The sequence below is a fragment of the Stegostoma tigrinum genome, chromosome 6 (genome assembly GCF_030684315.1).
Source record: "Stegostoma tigrinum isolate sSteTig4 chromosome 6, sSteTig4.hap1, whole genome shotgun sequence".
Classification (NCBI taxonomy): Eukaryota; Metazoa; Chordata; class Chondrichthyes; order Orectolobiformes; family Stegostomatidae; genus Stegostoma; species Stegostoma tigrinum.
In genome coordinates, this window is record NC_081359.1 from 65,734,823 (window position 1) to 65,750,441 (window position 15,619).

General features: G+C 42.5%; 1 protein-coding gene across 1 annotated transcript in view; it reads left to right on the top strand.

Moving 5' to 3' along the window:
• Nucleotides 1-8,397: 8,397 nt before the first annotated feature.
• Nucleotides 8,398-15,619, top strand: part of LOC125453359 (LIM and senescent cell antigen-like-containing domain protein 1) — a 123,654-nt gene continuing 116,432 nt past the window's right edge. The window contains exon 1 of the mRNA XM_048532828.2: nucleotides 8,398-8,650. Within this exon, the coding sequence (XP_048388785.2) occupies nucleotides 8,622-8,650 (29 nt within the window). The 5' untranslated portion in view covers nucleotides 8,398-8,621. The remainder of the gene's footprint in view (nucleotides 8,651-15,619) is intronic.

The following is a 15,619-nucleotide window of genomic DNA, read 5'->3' on the forward strand; positions in this document are numbered from 1 at the left end:
GAATTCCAAAAGTTGAATACCATTTGGGTGAAGAGATATTTCCTCATCTCAGTCCTAAATAACTAACTCCATATTCTTAGATCGTGACGTCTCGTTCAAACCAGGGAAAGCATCCTTCCTGCTTCTGTCCAGCCCTGTTAGAATTGCATATAGTTCAGTCAGATTCCTTGTCATCCTTCCAGTTATCAGCAGAATTCCAACTCTTGGAAAAGAGAATTATGCCCTTCTTTTTCCGCCCTTCTTTTTCCACCATGTGCCCGGAGGAGGAGGAGCTGTCTCTCAGCTTCTGTTTGTTAAATCTGAACAACTTGATATACTGTTTGAGATTGAGAGCCACACGCCCCCACCCCCACCCCCACCCCAGCAAGTCGGTGCTGTTGCCATACGATGCCTGAAGAGTACCTTGGATCATCTCTTTCTTCTGGAACTATTGCCACTGGACAGGGATAGGAGGATAGATGGGAGCAGGCTGAGGTGGTGGAGAAACAGGGGCTGGGAGGGAGCAGAAGGAGTACGAGTAGTTAAGGGGATGAGGGAGTTCAGGAGGAGAGCTAGAGCAGTGGACGCAGAAGGAAGTTATTCATTTTATTGCATCAAGAGAAGGACAAAACAGGAGCATCAATAAGAATATTGCTCATGTTAAAAAGTAGTGATTAGCAGTTCAAATATTTACTTTAAAAATCTTGCATATAATGGGTACCCTCTGAAGTTGATCATTACTAATACTTGGCCAGCTCAGCGAAAGCTGTAGGAATAGTTTTTCAAGTTTGATGATTAATGGATGATTGCTAATTCAGAAAAATTGTGATCAACTTCACATGTGCATTTTGCATAGGATTAGTATCTCGAGCCACAGGATGATTAACATAGGTCACCTCTGTTGTTCTTCCAGACTGGTCACCTGATAATTGAAAAGAATTTGCATCCGAATTTTCAAAATTGTTGCTCAGTATTTTCTGGAGAATCATGATTATAAAGCAAAACTGAAGGAGAAAAAAAAAGCAAACTCCCATCCAAAATTCTAGTTCAGCCTCAGTGGAAATATTGCATTGATTTCTGTGCTGCATTTTAGGAAGAATGCAGTGACATAGAAGCAAATGCATCAAAAATTCATGAGAATACTTTCATGGACAAGCAACTTCAATTATGAATATAGATTGAAGAAGTTAGGATGGTTTTCCTGCAAAAAGCAGGACAACTCTGATGGAGGGGATAATGGGAACTGCAGATGCTGGAGATTCCAAGATAATAAAATGTGAGGCTGGATGAACACAGCAGGCCAAGCAGCATCTCAGGAGCACAAAAGCTGACGTTTCGGGCCTAGACCCTTCATCAGAGAGGGGGATGGGGGGAGGGAACTGGAATAAATAGGGAGAGAGGGGGAGGCGGACCGAAGATGGAGAGCAAAGAAGATAGGTGGAGAGGGTGTAGGTGGGGAGGTAGGGAGGGGATAGGTCAGTCCAGGGAAGACGGACAGGTCAAGGAGGTGGGATGAGGTTAGTAGGTAGCTGGGGTTGCGGCTGGGGGTGGGAGGAAGGGATGGGTGAGAGGAAGAACCGGTTAGGGAGGCAGAGACAGGTTGGACTGGTTTTGGGATGCAGTGGGTGGGGGGGAAGAGCTGGGCTGGTTGTGTGGTGCAGTGGGGGGAGGGGATGAACTGGGCTGGTTTAGGGATGCAGTGGGGGAAGGGGAGATTTTGAAACTGGTGAAGTCCACATTGATACCATATGGCTGCAGGGTTCCCAGGCGGAATATGAGTTGCTGTTCCTGCAACCTTCGGGTGGCATCATTGTGGCAGTGCAGGAGGCCCATGATGGACATGTCATCAAGAGAATGGGAGGGGGAGTGGAAATGGTTTGCGACTGGGAGGTGCAGTTGTTTGTTGCGAACTGAGCGGAGGTGTTCTGCAAAGCGGTCCCCAAGCCTCCGCTTGGTTTCCCCAATGTAGAGAAAGCCGCACCGGGTACAGTGGATGCAGTATACCACATTGGCAGATGTGCAGGTGAACCTCTGCTTAATGTGGAATGTCATCTTGGGGCCTGGGATGGGGGTGAGGGAGGAGGTGTGGGGACAAGTGTAGCATTTCCTGCGGTTGCAGGGGAAGGTGCCGGGTGTGGTGGGGTTGGAGGGCAGTGTGGAGCGAACAAGGGAGTCACGGAGAGAGTGGTCTCTCCGGAAAGCAGACAGGGGTGGGGATGGAAAAATGTCTTGGGTGGTGGGGTCGGATTGTAAATGGCGGAAGTGTCGGAGGATAATGCGTTGTATCCGGAGGTTGGTAGGGTGGTGTGTGAGAACGAGGGGGATCCTCTTGGGGCGGTTGTGGCGGGGGCGGGGTGTGAGGGATGTGTCGCGGGAAATGCGGGAGACGCGGTCAAGGGCGTTCTCAATCACCGTGGGGGGGAAGTTGCGGTCCTTAAAGAACTTGGACATCTGGGATGTGCGGGAGTGGAATGTCTTATCGTGGGAGCAGATGCGGCGGAGGCGGAGGAATTGGGAATAGGGGATGGAGTTTTTGCAGGAGGGTGGGTGGGAGGAGGTGTATTCTAGGTAGCTGTGGGAGTCGGTGGGCTTGAAATGGACATCAGTTACAAGCTGGTTGCCTGAGATGGAGACTGAGAGGTCCAGGAAGGTGAGGGATGTGCTGGAGATGGCCCAGGTGAACTGAAGGTTGGGGTGGAAGGTGTTGGTGAAGTGGATGAACTGTTCGAGCTCCTCTGGGGAGCAAGAGGCGGCGCCGATACAGTCATCAATGTACCGGAGGAAGAGGTGGGGTTTGGGGCCTGTGTAGGTGCGGAAGATGGACTGTTCCACGTAACCTACAAAGAGGCAGGCATAGCTGGGGCCCATGCGGGTGCCCATGGCCACCCCCTTAGTCTGTAGGAAGTGGGAGGAGTCAAAAGAGAAGTTGTTGAGTGTGAGGACGAGTTCCGCTAGGCGGATGAGAGTGTCGGTGGAGGGGGCCTGGTCGGGCCTGCGGGACAGGAAGAAGCGGAGGGCCTTGAGGCCATCTCCATGCGGAATGCAGGTGTACAGGGACTGGACGTCCATGGTGAATATGAGGTGTTGGGGGCCAGGGAATTGGAAGTCCTGGAGGAGGTGGAGGGCGTGGGTGGTGTCACGGACATAGGTGGGGAGTTCCTGGACCAAAGGGGAGAAAATGGAGTCCAGATAGGTGGAGATGAGTTCGGTGGGGCAGGAGCAGGCTGAGACGATGGGTCGACCAGGGCAGGCAGGTTTGTGGATTTTGGGAAGGAGATAGAAACGGGCACTGCACCACACAACCAGCCCAGCTCTTCCCCCCCACCCACTGCATCCCAAAACCAGTCCAACCTGTCTCTGCCTCCCTAACCGGTTCTTCCTCTCACCCATCCCTTCCTCCCACCCCCAGCCGCACCCCCAGCTACCTACTAACCTCATCCCACCTCCTTGACCTGTCCGTCTTCCCTGGACTGACCTATCCCCTCCCTACCTCCCCACCTACACCCTCTCCACCTATCTTCTTTGCTCTCCATCTTCGGTCCGCCTCCCCCTCTCTCCCTATTTATTCCAGTTCCCTCCCCCCATCCCCCTCTCTGATGAAGGGTCTAGGCCCGAAACGTCAGCTTTTGTGCTCCTGAGATGCTGCTTGGCCTGCTGTGTTCATCCAGCCTCACATTTTATTATCTCACAACTCTGATGGAGGCAGTTATGAGGAATCTGGACTAAGTAGACATAGAGAAATTGGTTCAACTCATGAAAGAAGCAAGAATGAGAAGGCATGGGTTTAAACTAATTGGCAAGAGATGCAATGATGATGTGAAGAAAAGAAAACCCTTCACACACAGCAAGTGGTTAAAGTATATAATGCATTGTTTGAGAGTATGGTTGATGTAGGTTTGAATGAAGCATTCAAAATGGAATTAGACGATCTGAAAAGGGGGGATATGCAGGGTTAAGGGGAGAAGGCAGGAGAATGGGACTAATGGAATTACTTGGCAGACACAATGGGAGGAATCATCTCCTCTGCACTGTAATAATGCTGTGTACTGAGAGAGAGAGAGGCCACAAGCAGGGCCAAGACCAGCAGATGAGGTAGGGATAGTGATTACTAGTGCTGCAGGCTCCTATAGATGGCAGAAAATGTGCATGCTAATCTTGCTTGCAGAGCTTGTTACAAATGAGATAGTCATTTCCTTTTCAAAAAATGTTTGTACTAAGACTGGATTTTTTTTGTTCTGGTGGATCCCCATCCACTTTTTTGTATGACCAGTGATTTTTTTTTGCCGCTCATATTAAAATTGGCAAGTATATTCAGATGATGAAATGATAATGTTCTGTCATACAGCATATCTATGCTTATTTCTACTCAGCTAATATCTGCACAGATCAGACATTCACTGTTTTACAAAGTCAAATGTGAATTTCAACAATGTGTATATCCTAACTATATTATATGCACTAACTGCATTGAATGTTATATTGCTAAAGTGACTCTGGTGATTTAATACAAGCACATTGGTGGACAGTCTTGAGGTAATAGAAGTGAAATAAAGAAAAAAATAATGCTCTGTCCCCTTGCAGTCTAATAATTTCATCTATTTGGAAGACCTTGGAAGGAAGACCACTGCAGATCATGAAAGATGCTATAATTACATGATTCTTGTATCACAATTTTAAAATCTTTTTGTTTTCACACACACTTAATCCTGGTCACTGGATCATGCAAACTACATATTTGACAATGCACTGACATTGAAATTTATATTGTACTTATTTATATGATAGGAAGAATATTTCTTTGGTCTGACTGGAGTATCCTTTTAGTGAAAAATATCACTCACATTTTGTTGCTGCATAATAATATGATGTGGCTAGCTTTAGCTGTTGCTCAGAATTTTGACATATATTAGGTTTCCAGGGAAACTTGAAATAGACTGAGCAGTTTTCAGGTCTGGGAGTGGTGGCTTTATGCCCATTTTTGAGTATGTGATACACAAAAAGGAAGAGAAAATACATTTATTGAACTAACCAAAAAGGTTGGAGACTGCAGTTCCCTAATATATTCCCGATGGAAATCACCTGACCCGTCGCAATTAGAGATGGTAAGAATTGCAGATGCTGGAGTCAGAGATAGCACAATGTGGAGCTGGAGGAACACAGGAGGCCATACAGCGTCAGAGGAGCAGGAAAGTTGACATTTCAGGTCAAGACCCCTTCCTCAGAAACAGTCCCAGTTGACTTGTCAATGAATCAGCTCCCTTTTCTCATGTAAATTGTTTCTGTCTTTGAAATTTGACACTGATGAGCGCACGATGACAAACTTCAATAGCATATGTCATTCTCCAGCAACACTGACGTTCTGTATCACCATCCCAAAGAATGGTCTACAAATTCTGGGTACTGTGTGTCAGTTCTAATTTGTGCAATAGGCAAGGTAGTGTGGTTTGTAAAATTGCCACGGGCTGGATTGATGCACTAGTCATCAATTATGTCAGCAACAGATTACTTCTGATCTTTGGAGAGATCAGTTGTACTGTCATATCAATACTGCTCACATTACACCCATCTTTGGTTGTTCTCTAAGCATTTCATCATTGCATTAAGTTATTTCATAAATTAATCCCCAGAACTCTATTTAATGTGAAATGTATCATGAAGTAAAACTGAGATTTAAATGCATTGCTAGTAATACAAAAAAAATCTTCTTTAAAAATCTGACAAGATTGTAACAATCAGATCAGTGGCAATCTTATGAAATGGAAAAGTTTGCATAAGGGGCTAAGTGGCCTATTCTTCATTACTGTCATCATTCATTAAAAAAATGTTGCGGTCATAAATTGAAAACAAAAATTCCTATAGTCAGACCGCTCTGAACACAATGATGGATATGGTTCTACTGGCACCAATAGCTTATAATACGTCATGCAATTGGTTATTCTTTATCGGAGAATCTAAATTGTGAGTGTCACAGATATCTGTCTATAGTGATCATAGCAGATAAGCCCAATTCTGTTGTCTGTGAGTTTATGAGTAGATTTATAGTCTTTCTGGAATATCTTGAATAATTGACTATAATTATAGTCGCCATATCTAAGTTACTACAGTTCAAAGATTTAACAAGACATTACAGACAAGTGACTCAGTCTCACAACAAACACTGTTTCCTAAACTGTTTACAAATAAATTAAACCCAGTGAAAAGACACATTTCACTCTGGCAATGCTAAATATTCACCAGTAATCAACTACTTTTATGCCATTTTTGTTGGCATAATTCCAGATTTTATCAGTGAAACTCATTCAGATGCATGACAGGCAAGGACACATTATGTGAAATCAAGCTTCTGATTGGTTAAAGAGACAGTTTTAAAATGGAATTTAGCCAGCTGTCTAAAATTACAAAGGGATTTTGATCAATTGGGTCAATGAGCTGAGAAGTGCCAGATGGAGTTTGATTTGTACATATATAAAGTATTGCATTTTTGCAAAACAGACAAGGGCAGGACTTATACAATTAAAAGTAAGGCCTTAGGTAGCGTTGTAGAACAAAGAGACCTAAGGGTTAATGCACATAATTCTTTGAAGTTCGCATCACATGTCGATAGGATATTAAGAAGCTATTTAGCACACTTGCCTTCAATGCCCAGACTTTTGAGGTTAGGAGTTTGGACATCATGTTGATGTTGTGCAGGATGTTTTTGAAGCCTCTTCTGGAGTACTGTGTCCAGTTCTGGTTAGCCTGTTATAGGAAGGATATTAACAAGCTGGAGAGGTTTCAGAAAAGATTTACAGGATGTTGCTGGGAATGGAAGGTTTCATTTATAGTGAGAGGCTGGGTGGACTGAGACTTTTTTCAGTGGAGAGTAGAATGTTGAGGGGTGACTTTAGGCAGGTTTTTAAAATCATGAGCAGCGTAGATAAGGTTAACAGCAGGTGTCTTTTCCCGATGGTGGGGGCTTCAAGACTAGGGGGGGGCATATTTTTAAGGCGAAAGGAGAAAGATTTAAAAAGGACACGATGGGCAACTTTTTTACACAGAGAGTTGTTCACGTGTGGAATGAACATCCAGAGGAAGTGAAGGATGTGGTCCGGTTGCAACATATAAAAGATACTTGGATAAGTACATGAACAAGAAAGATTTGGAGGGTCATGGGCCAAGTGCAGGCAGTTGGAATTAGTTTTAGTTTGGGGTTATGGTCGGCATGGACTGTTTGGACCGAAGGGTCTGTTTCCGTGCTGGTCAAAAGCTGATAGTGTTGCTGGCCGGAAAGTGGAATTCTCGTGAACTCAAATGCTTTGTTCCAACTTTCTTGTTTTCCTTATACATGCCTAACATTTCCTGTTCAATTGTTGTTCATTCCTCTGCAGAAATGAATAACTAGTTATTATCCAACCTAATGCAAAGTCGCATGGTTCAGCCAGACGATAGAGCTGTTTTCTCATTAGAGACAATTTGTGGTGATTTAACCTGATGGTCACTGCACCTCAGGAGAGGGGAAGAGGTTCCGAAGGAGAATCCTTCATGGAAGGAAGCCTCAGCCTGTGCAGGTATTTGAACCTGCATTGCAGACCAGCCATCCGAGCTAAACTAACCCATTCAATGTAATGTATCAAACATCCATTGGATTTCTAAGTTCTCTGATAGTAGTTAAAAGTACAATTGTGAGGTTATCATTGAAGATCCCAACCTTCTGAACCTTGCCCCTTGCCTGAGGTATGGTGTCTCAGATTTAACATTCTCTCTAAATTGACAGTAGGACTTGGGTGATTTTAGCTTTCCAACCCAAATATGTACTTTTGAAGGTGTAGACCTGGATGAACACAGCAGGCCAAGCAGTATCAGAGGAGCAGGAAAGCTACGTTTCGGGCCTGGATCCTTAAGGTCTAGGCCGGAAACGTCAGCTTTCCTGCTCATCTGATACTGCTTGGGCTGCTGCATTCATCCAGCTCTACACCTTGTTATCGCAGATTCTCCAGCATCTGCAGTTCCTACTGTCTCTGAATCAATTTAAAAGTCCAGGTTTGTGTACGCACGCACAGTGGCTTTAACAATGATTTACTATGCAATGCATCATTGCTCATTACTTAGATTGCCACTATTTATAGGTCTTAGCATCGAAAATAGTCCCTTCGAGTTCAGGCATATAATATTTTGATAAATATGAACTGACAGCGCACGCCTAATTGCGTTCCCAAACACTAAACTGCGAAACGTTTATCTACCAGTCATTTTAATCAATATAAAACCAGAACTGTAATTTTTATCCTCTTCCTCGCTCCCCAATCTGTTACACACGGGGTATTTACTGTTTGCTTGCAGTTTCCTCTTCGCATCAGTGTGCATGTAGCCTCTCACGTGCCTGTTATGAGCGACTTAGATCACCGCCTCCTGTGTCTGTGTGTGTGTTGGCGCGTCCAGACACACCAATTTACCCAATCACTTTCCCTGCTTCTCCCGCATTTATTGAGCGATGCAAGCAATGGGAGTAAGGGAGGCTGATTTGAGTGACAGGGGCTGGAACCGAGTGGGAGGGAGCGAGTTTACAGCATCGCCATTGCTCTAGACCCTCACGGACAGCACTGACCACACCAGCCGCTGCTGAGCCAGAAGCTCGGATTAATTTTGCAGCGCTCGAGCGGGTGATGTTCGCCGTCGCTGGAATGACCGGAAGGTGACCAGATTTTTAAACTGTCTGTCTCTCTGTACTTTCACATTGACTTGAGGCTGTCTTCAGATTCGCTGTATCCACCCGCCAGTCGATGACTTCATATTAGTGCTTTTTTTTGATCATTTTCTCTTTGTATTTTTTTGGCCCTTTTCATTCATTAAACGCGACAAAAACAAAACATGTAAAGACTTCCTTCTGTTTAGTATTAAACTGCAAGTTCCAGTCCCGGTTGAAAAATAACTTTAATTTTGGTGAATCTGTCAGTTTTGCAGTCTGGGTGGGGGATTGCTGAAAGTTGGCTCGAGCTGCTGAATTTTGGGCTACCCCACCCTGTTGTACCAGATTAGTCATGTTGACTTAAAAAGCTGCAATGTATCAGATTCTGTAACTCGAGGCCTAACTGGTGCAGACCTCGAGTACAATGAACAACAGCGAGATTCCGTGGTTATTTGTTGTAGAAAGCTCTCTTCCAAAGTCCAGGAGGCTAATCTAGAAGAGGATTTAACCGGGAAGGCGAGGAGAGAGCAGAGTGGAAAATGCTAACACAAGGGGGAAAAAATCACCCATCATGAAGCTAAGAAGTTACTCATCGGGTTACTAGCTGTGTGATGAAGATTCACTTTTTTAAAAAAAAAGTTGTGCCCATATAAGTTTTTTTCGCTTCTGGCTAAATTTCGGTGTATGATCTGTTTTGAATCGTTCAACAAATCATTTAATAATTTTACTGTAAATAGGTATGTTTAGGGAGATTGAGTTATTTGTACCCAAATGAAATAGTTTTTAAAAATGTTAACCTAATCTTGAGGTGGTCACGCATATAAATCTCTAAACTTCATTGACATTTCTGAAAGTGATTTTCGAAGAATGGATTCCAATTGCAGCAAAGCTTCAAACTTAAAAAGTAAACCGATGTGCACCTAAGGTGCTGCTTGGCCTGCTGTGTTCGTCCAACTCCACACTTTGTTATCTCGGATTCTCCAGCATCTGCAGTTCCTGTTATCTCTAACTAATTTATTTTGTTTTCAGCTCAGTTTCAACAACTTGCATTTGCAGAGCTTCTTTTAATATGTTTAAAACGTCTTTCAAATCAATTAGCTTGGATGGTGGTTTGCAATGCAGATTAATGCCAGCAGTGTGGGTACAGTTCCTACATTGTTTGAGGTTATCATGAAGGTGTCTCCTCCTTAACCTGAGGTTTGGTGACCTCTAGATTAATCTCACCACCAGTCACGTCCTTAATGAGAGGACAGTCCTCTGGTCTGCTGAGACTATGGCAACTTTACCTTTTGAAAAAATCTCTCAACTGTAATCAGACAAAAAATTTGCATGAAACACAAAAAAAAATTTACAATAGAAGTAGGTTTTAAGGAAGCTGTTTCAGGGGACCAAGAGCTTTGTGCTGTGAATTCCAGAACTAAGTCTAGAAAGCTGAAGGCTGACAGCCAATGGAGGAAGTGTACAATGCATAAGGATTGCAGTGCAGGAGAAGTGAGGGTGTGGAGGGAACTAAACATGAGAAGGAGAAGTTTTAAAATCAAGTTGGTGGCCCAAGAGAGTAGACGCCTGCAGACACACAGTCATACAGCATGGAAACAGACCATTTGGTCCAACCAATCCACACTGATCATGTTCCTAAACTAAACTAGCCCAACCTGTCTGTGTTTGGCCCACATCCCTTTCATGTACTAATGTAATATCTTTTAAATATTGTAACTGAACCTGCATCTGCCACCACCTGTGGCAGTTCATTCAACACACAAACCACTCTTCTTTTTTTTTAATCTTTCTCCTCTCAACTTCAAAATATGTCCCCTAACTTGATTGAGTTTTTTGAGGAAGTACCCAGAAGGATAGATGAGGGTAGAGTGATAGACATTGTTTGCTTGGACTTTAGTAAAACCTTTGATAAGGTTCCACATGGTAGACTAATTAGTCAAGTTAGATCACATGGGGCTCAGGGTGAACTCCCCTACCTTATGAAAAAGACCTCGTCTATACCCCTCATGATTTTATGAACCCCTACAAGGTCACCCCTCAACCTTCTATGCTCAAATTGAAAGAAGTCCCTGTCCATTTTTATAATTCAAACCCTCGATTCCTGGCATCATCCTCGTAAATCTTTTCTGAACCCTTTCTCAATTTAATAATAATGTTTCTATATTAGCACAACCAGATGTATATGCAATACTCCAGAAGGGGCCTCACCAATTCCTGCGCAAGCTCAGTGTAATGTCCCAAAGACCTGAGCAATGAAGGCACGTTTAATGTTTCTGAGAAGACTTGTAGCTTGGGTTGTGGATGAGGTTGTAGACTTGCTCACCCAGCTGGTGTGTTTGGTTGCAGACGTTTCGTCACCCTGCTAGGTAACATCGACAGTGAAGTGTTGGTGTTCTGCTCTGCTTGTTATTTATATGCCTTCATTTGTCGACCACCCCAGCAAACAGAGGCATGTAAACAACAAACAGGACAGAACACCAGCACTTACCGGAGACACTCTGACAATGTTACCTAGCAGAGTGACGAAACGTCTGCAACCAAACAAGTGTGCTAAATGCCTTCTTAACTACCCTGTCTACCTGTGATGCAAATTTCTAAAGAATTACATACCTGAACCCCAAGGTCTCTGTTCAACAACACTACTCAGGGCTCTACTATTAATTGTATAAGTTCTACCCTTGTTCGTTTGACCAAAAATGCAAAACCTCAGATTTATCCAAATTAAACTCCATCTGTCACTCCTAAGTTAATTGACCAAGATCCTTTTGTAATCTTAGATAACCTATGCCATCCATTATACAGCCAATGTTGGTGTCATTAACAAACTTATTAACCATGCCTCCTATATTCTCATCCAAAATCATTTACATAAATGACAAACAGAAGTGGACCGAATGCTGATTTCTTTGGAACGATGCCAGTCACAGGCCTCCAGCCTGAAAAACAACCCAATTCGCAGTTCACCCTGAACCCCATGTGATCTAACTTTACTAATTAGTCTACCATGTGGGACCTTATCAAAGGCTTTACTAAATTCCAAGCAAACAATGTCTATTGCTCTACCCTCATCAATCCTTTTGGGTACTTTCTCAAAAAAACTCAATCAAGTTAGTGAGACACGGTTTCCCTTGGACAAAACCATGCTGATTATCCCTAATCATTCTTTGTCTTTCCAAATGCATGTAGATCTTTCAGAATTGCTTCCAACAACTTACCCACTACTGATGTCAGAGTCGCATGTCTATAGTTCCCAGGCTTTTCTCCTTACAACCTTTCTTCAAAGCACAACAAACGCCACCCCCCCCCCCAGTCCATTTACCCTGTGGTTATAGATGATACAAATATTTCTGCTAGCAACCCTGCTAACTTCCCACAACATCCTGGGATACATTTGATTTAGGTCCTTGAGATTTATTCTACTTGATGTTTTCTAAGAGTTACAGCAGTTCCTCTTCAGTGATATGAACTGTTTTCAAAGCATCAGTATTTAATTCCCTAAGTTCTCTAGCCTCCACTTCTTTCTCTCCCATCTCCTGAGGTTCAACACAAAAATTACCTTGTTGCTCTTTAAGAGGCCCAACCCTCTCTCTAGTTGCTCTTAATGTACTTGTAGGATCTCTCTGGGTTATAGATCATAGATTAGAATCCCTATAATGTGGAAACAGGCCTTTTGGACAATCAAGTCCACACTGACCCTCAGAGCATCCCACCCCGACAGCTCTGCCTAATCTACACACCTCTGAACACAATGAGCAATTTAGCATGGCCAATCCAGCTAGCCTGCACACCTTTGGACTGTGGGAGGAAACCCACACAGATGTGGGGAGAGCGTGCAAACTCCACATAGACAGTCGCCCGAGCTTGGAATCGAACCCGTGTCCCTGGCAATGTGAGGTTGCGTGCTAACCACTGAGCTATCATGCTGCACCATCCTTATCCTTAACCTTATCTGCCAAGGCTATCTGATGTTCCCTCTTAAGCATGCCTCTACATTCTTTATCCCCTTCAAGATTCGTTTGGTCCCTGGTTGATATGTGAACAGGATCTGGGAGTTGGAATGGGTAGTTTCTGGGTAGAAATATTTTTAAAATGAGATTAAGATTATGGAAGGTGGAAGATTTCAGTTGCGTTTGAAAGGAACAGAAGCATAAATGAGAGTTTCAGCAGAAGATGGGCCGAGGCAAGCTCGGGTGGAATTAACTACATTCACATATAGTTTATACAGCACAGCATCAGTCTTTGTGACCGAGATGATGAATTGGAAGATGAGCTCTACTCCTGTAGAATACTGAACCTCAATCTGCTATAGAAATTGAATTTTAGGACAGCATCGCCCCTTACTTTTTTTTTATGTTGCACTTATTGGATGTCAGCTGGTGATACAAGGGCTTTTTAGAAACCACTGGGTAAATTTGCTGAACTCACTATTTGGCTGCCAAGAGAAGACTCAATTATAACTGTGGTGAATATATTTCAATCCATTTACATTTGTAAACATGTAAAATTTTGACAGTTTTTGTGTGTTTGGATGACTGTTCCTACTGAGTACTGTAGGAACAAAATAAACGTCAAATACTGTGGATGCTGGAGATATGTAATAAAAACAAAGTGCTTGAGAGAAACATCAGATTTGGCAGCATCTTTAGAGAGAGTGATAGAGTGAGTGTTTTGAGTCCAAAGATGCTTCTTGAGCTGTAAAGTCAGAGGCTGTGAATAGTCACTATTCTTATACCACCCACTCTATAGCTAAACGTAAAATCAACGCGGAAGAAGCCCTAAAGCCTTTTGAGACTGCACTGACAGACTACTCTAAAACTGCACGAGCACCACTTTCGAGCACTTGGCCCTTAGCCTTAAATGCTGTGATATTTCAGGTGCTCATCCAAGTACATTTTAAAGGTTGTTCAGATTCCATCCATGTTTGCTTTTAATTAATTGATGAAGATTCTGCAATATGCCTCACTGCAGTTAAGCTACATGAGCATCGATTACCTGGTGCTATTTGTTGCAAAATAGTCAGCCTCCATTTAAGTATGGCAACAATATACAGTAACTGTAATGTACTCTTCCAGCCCATTTAGTGCACACGTGGGAAACACAGAACTCCATGTGCAATGTTTTGTGTTTGTATTCAGTAAGTATTGGTAAAAATTACAATATGGAGAGGATATTTGTGAAAACCGAACAGTTAATTGTCTGTAGTATTACTCTTGAATACCTCAAGTCAGATATGTACCTTTTTTTGTAAATCACATTTCCTAATATTTATTCTGTTTACACAATTTATATGTGCATTTGGAATTTTTAATTTTATTTTACAGTTTTAACATATATTTTTACATTTTAACATTCTGTGATTTATGTGTTGCCAAGGACTGACGTAAGAGCAATGCTTTGAATTAAAAATGCAAGCAGCCAAAAGATCAATGTCTTGCTTGTGGATTGTGCTAAGGTTATCTTCAAAGTGGTTACCCAACCTAACTTTTGTCTTCCACATTGAATTGGAAGAAGTTCATCACTGCTTCACTAGAAGGCATGAATGGTAAACGGAGAGCAGGTAAAAGAGCAGATGATACACAGCCTGTTGATTAGCATGGGAAGAGGTTAAGCTGTTAGAGGTGATCAAGGAATAGACCAGGGTGTCAAGGAGGGAATGACCCCTTTTGGAATTTTGATAGAGGGAAAGGAAGAGGTTTTTGATGTGGCCATAATGTTGCAGGTGGTGCAAATGGCAACAAGTGATCCTTTACATTTGGAGACTTGAGTTGGAAAGAGAGGACAAAGGAAATCTGTTATGGTTTGCAGAAGGAAAGAGAATAAAAGTGCAGAAAATGCATTTGAGGAGCAGTACCTGTCTTCTGATTAGGCACTGCTAAGTGAGCTATACAATGCATTTGAGTTTTACAATTTCAGGCCATGAACTCATGTTGCTATTGTGATTTTTTTTTTTTTACTCATGTGCAATTCATAATCATGCTGTTTATGTTTTTGCTTTCAGATTTAGCTTTTTGTTATTCTGCTGTTGGCATTCTGAACAAATGCATTTTGCTTTACTTTATAGTCATTTTCAATTTCTCTGCTGTTTGTTCCATGATATCTTTGGCATTTGATGTCTCCTACCCATGACCCATTTGCAGACCTTTCTTTTTGTTGTACCTCCCCACTTGCCCCTCCACAACCAACACAAAACCTATCATATTTCTACCTTGCGTCTCTTCTGAAGAGTCAAATTTGATTTGACATATTAATTTTGTTTTTGTCTCCATTAATGAACTGATAGTTAGTTCCAAGCTGGAGAGCTTCAGTTTCACTTCTTGCTTTGCATTCAGGCAATTCCTCTTTTTCAACTTCACAACTTATTGACAATAAGTCAAATTTGCAGCTATGTTCTAGTAGTAATGTTGCATTTTGCTTTGCAAAGCAATGTTTTTGTTCCTTTTATAATTACATTCACTTCAGCTGTGCACACTAAAACTGGTAGATTTGTGAAACATTGCATGTGGAGTGAAGTTGAGACTTCTGGCCTGTAGTCTCAGGTCATTGTGCATCTGTGACTTGCAGTATGGCCCAGTGCATGGATCCCATTCTGAGAGCCACCAGGTTAGTTCATTGACTTGTTTTTGTATGTTCTTATGCAGTACTTAGCTGATTTTTTAAAAAAATTATTGTATTTATTTGTGTTTACTAAGTTATGGCCTGCAAAGTTTTATCACTTGGAACGTGCGGAGAGAAAGAAGTGCAGTTATATTTTGCGTAAGAAACTTTCAAGTGGTTACGTTAAAGAAACTCAGGCAAAATGGTCAAATAATAGTTGTCGAATTAAATTCATTATCACTGTTTTATGATAACATGCATTTTATTACCTTTCTGGAATTAATATTTATGGAACCATTTCTTATGCCAATTGTGTAGTTTGTTGTGTTATAATAGCAAATTACATTTTAATGATGTACCAAATAGATCTCAGTTAAGGCT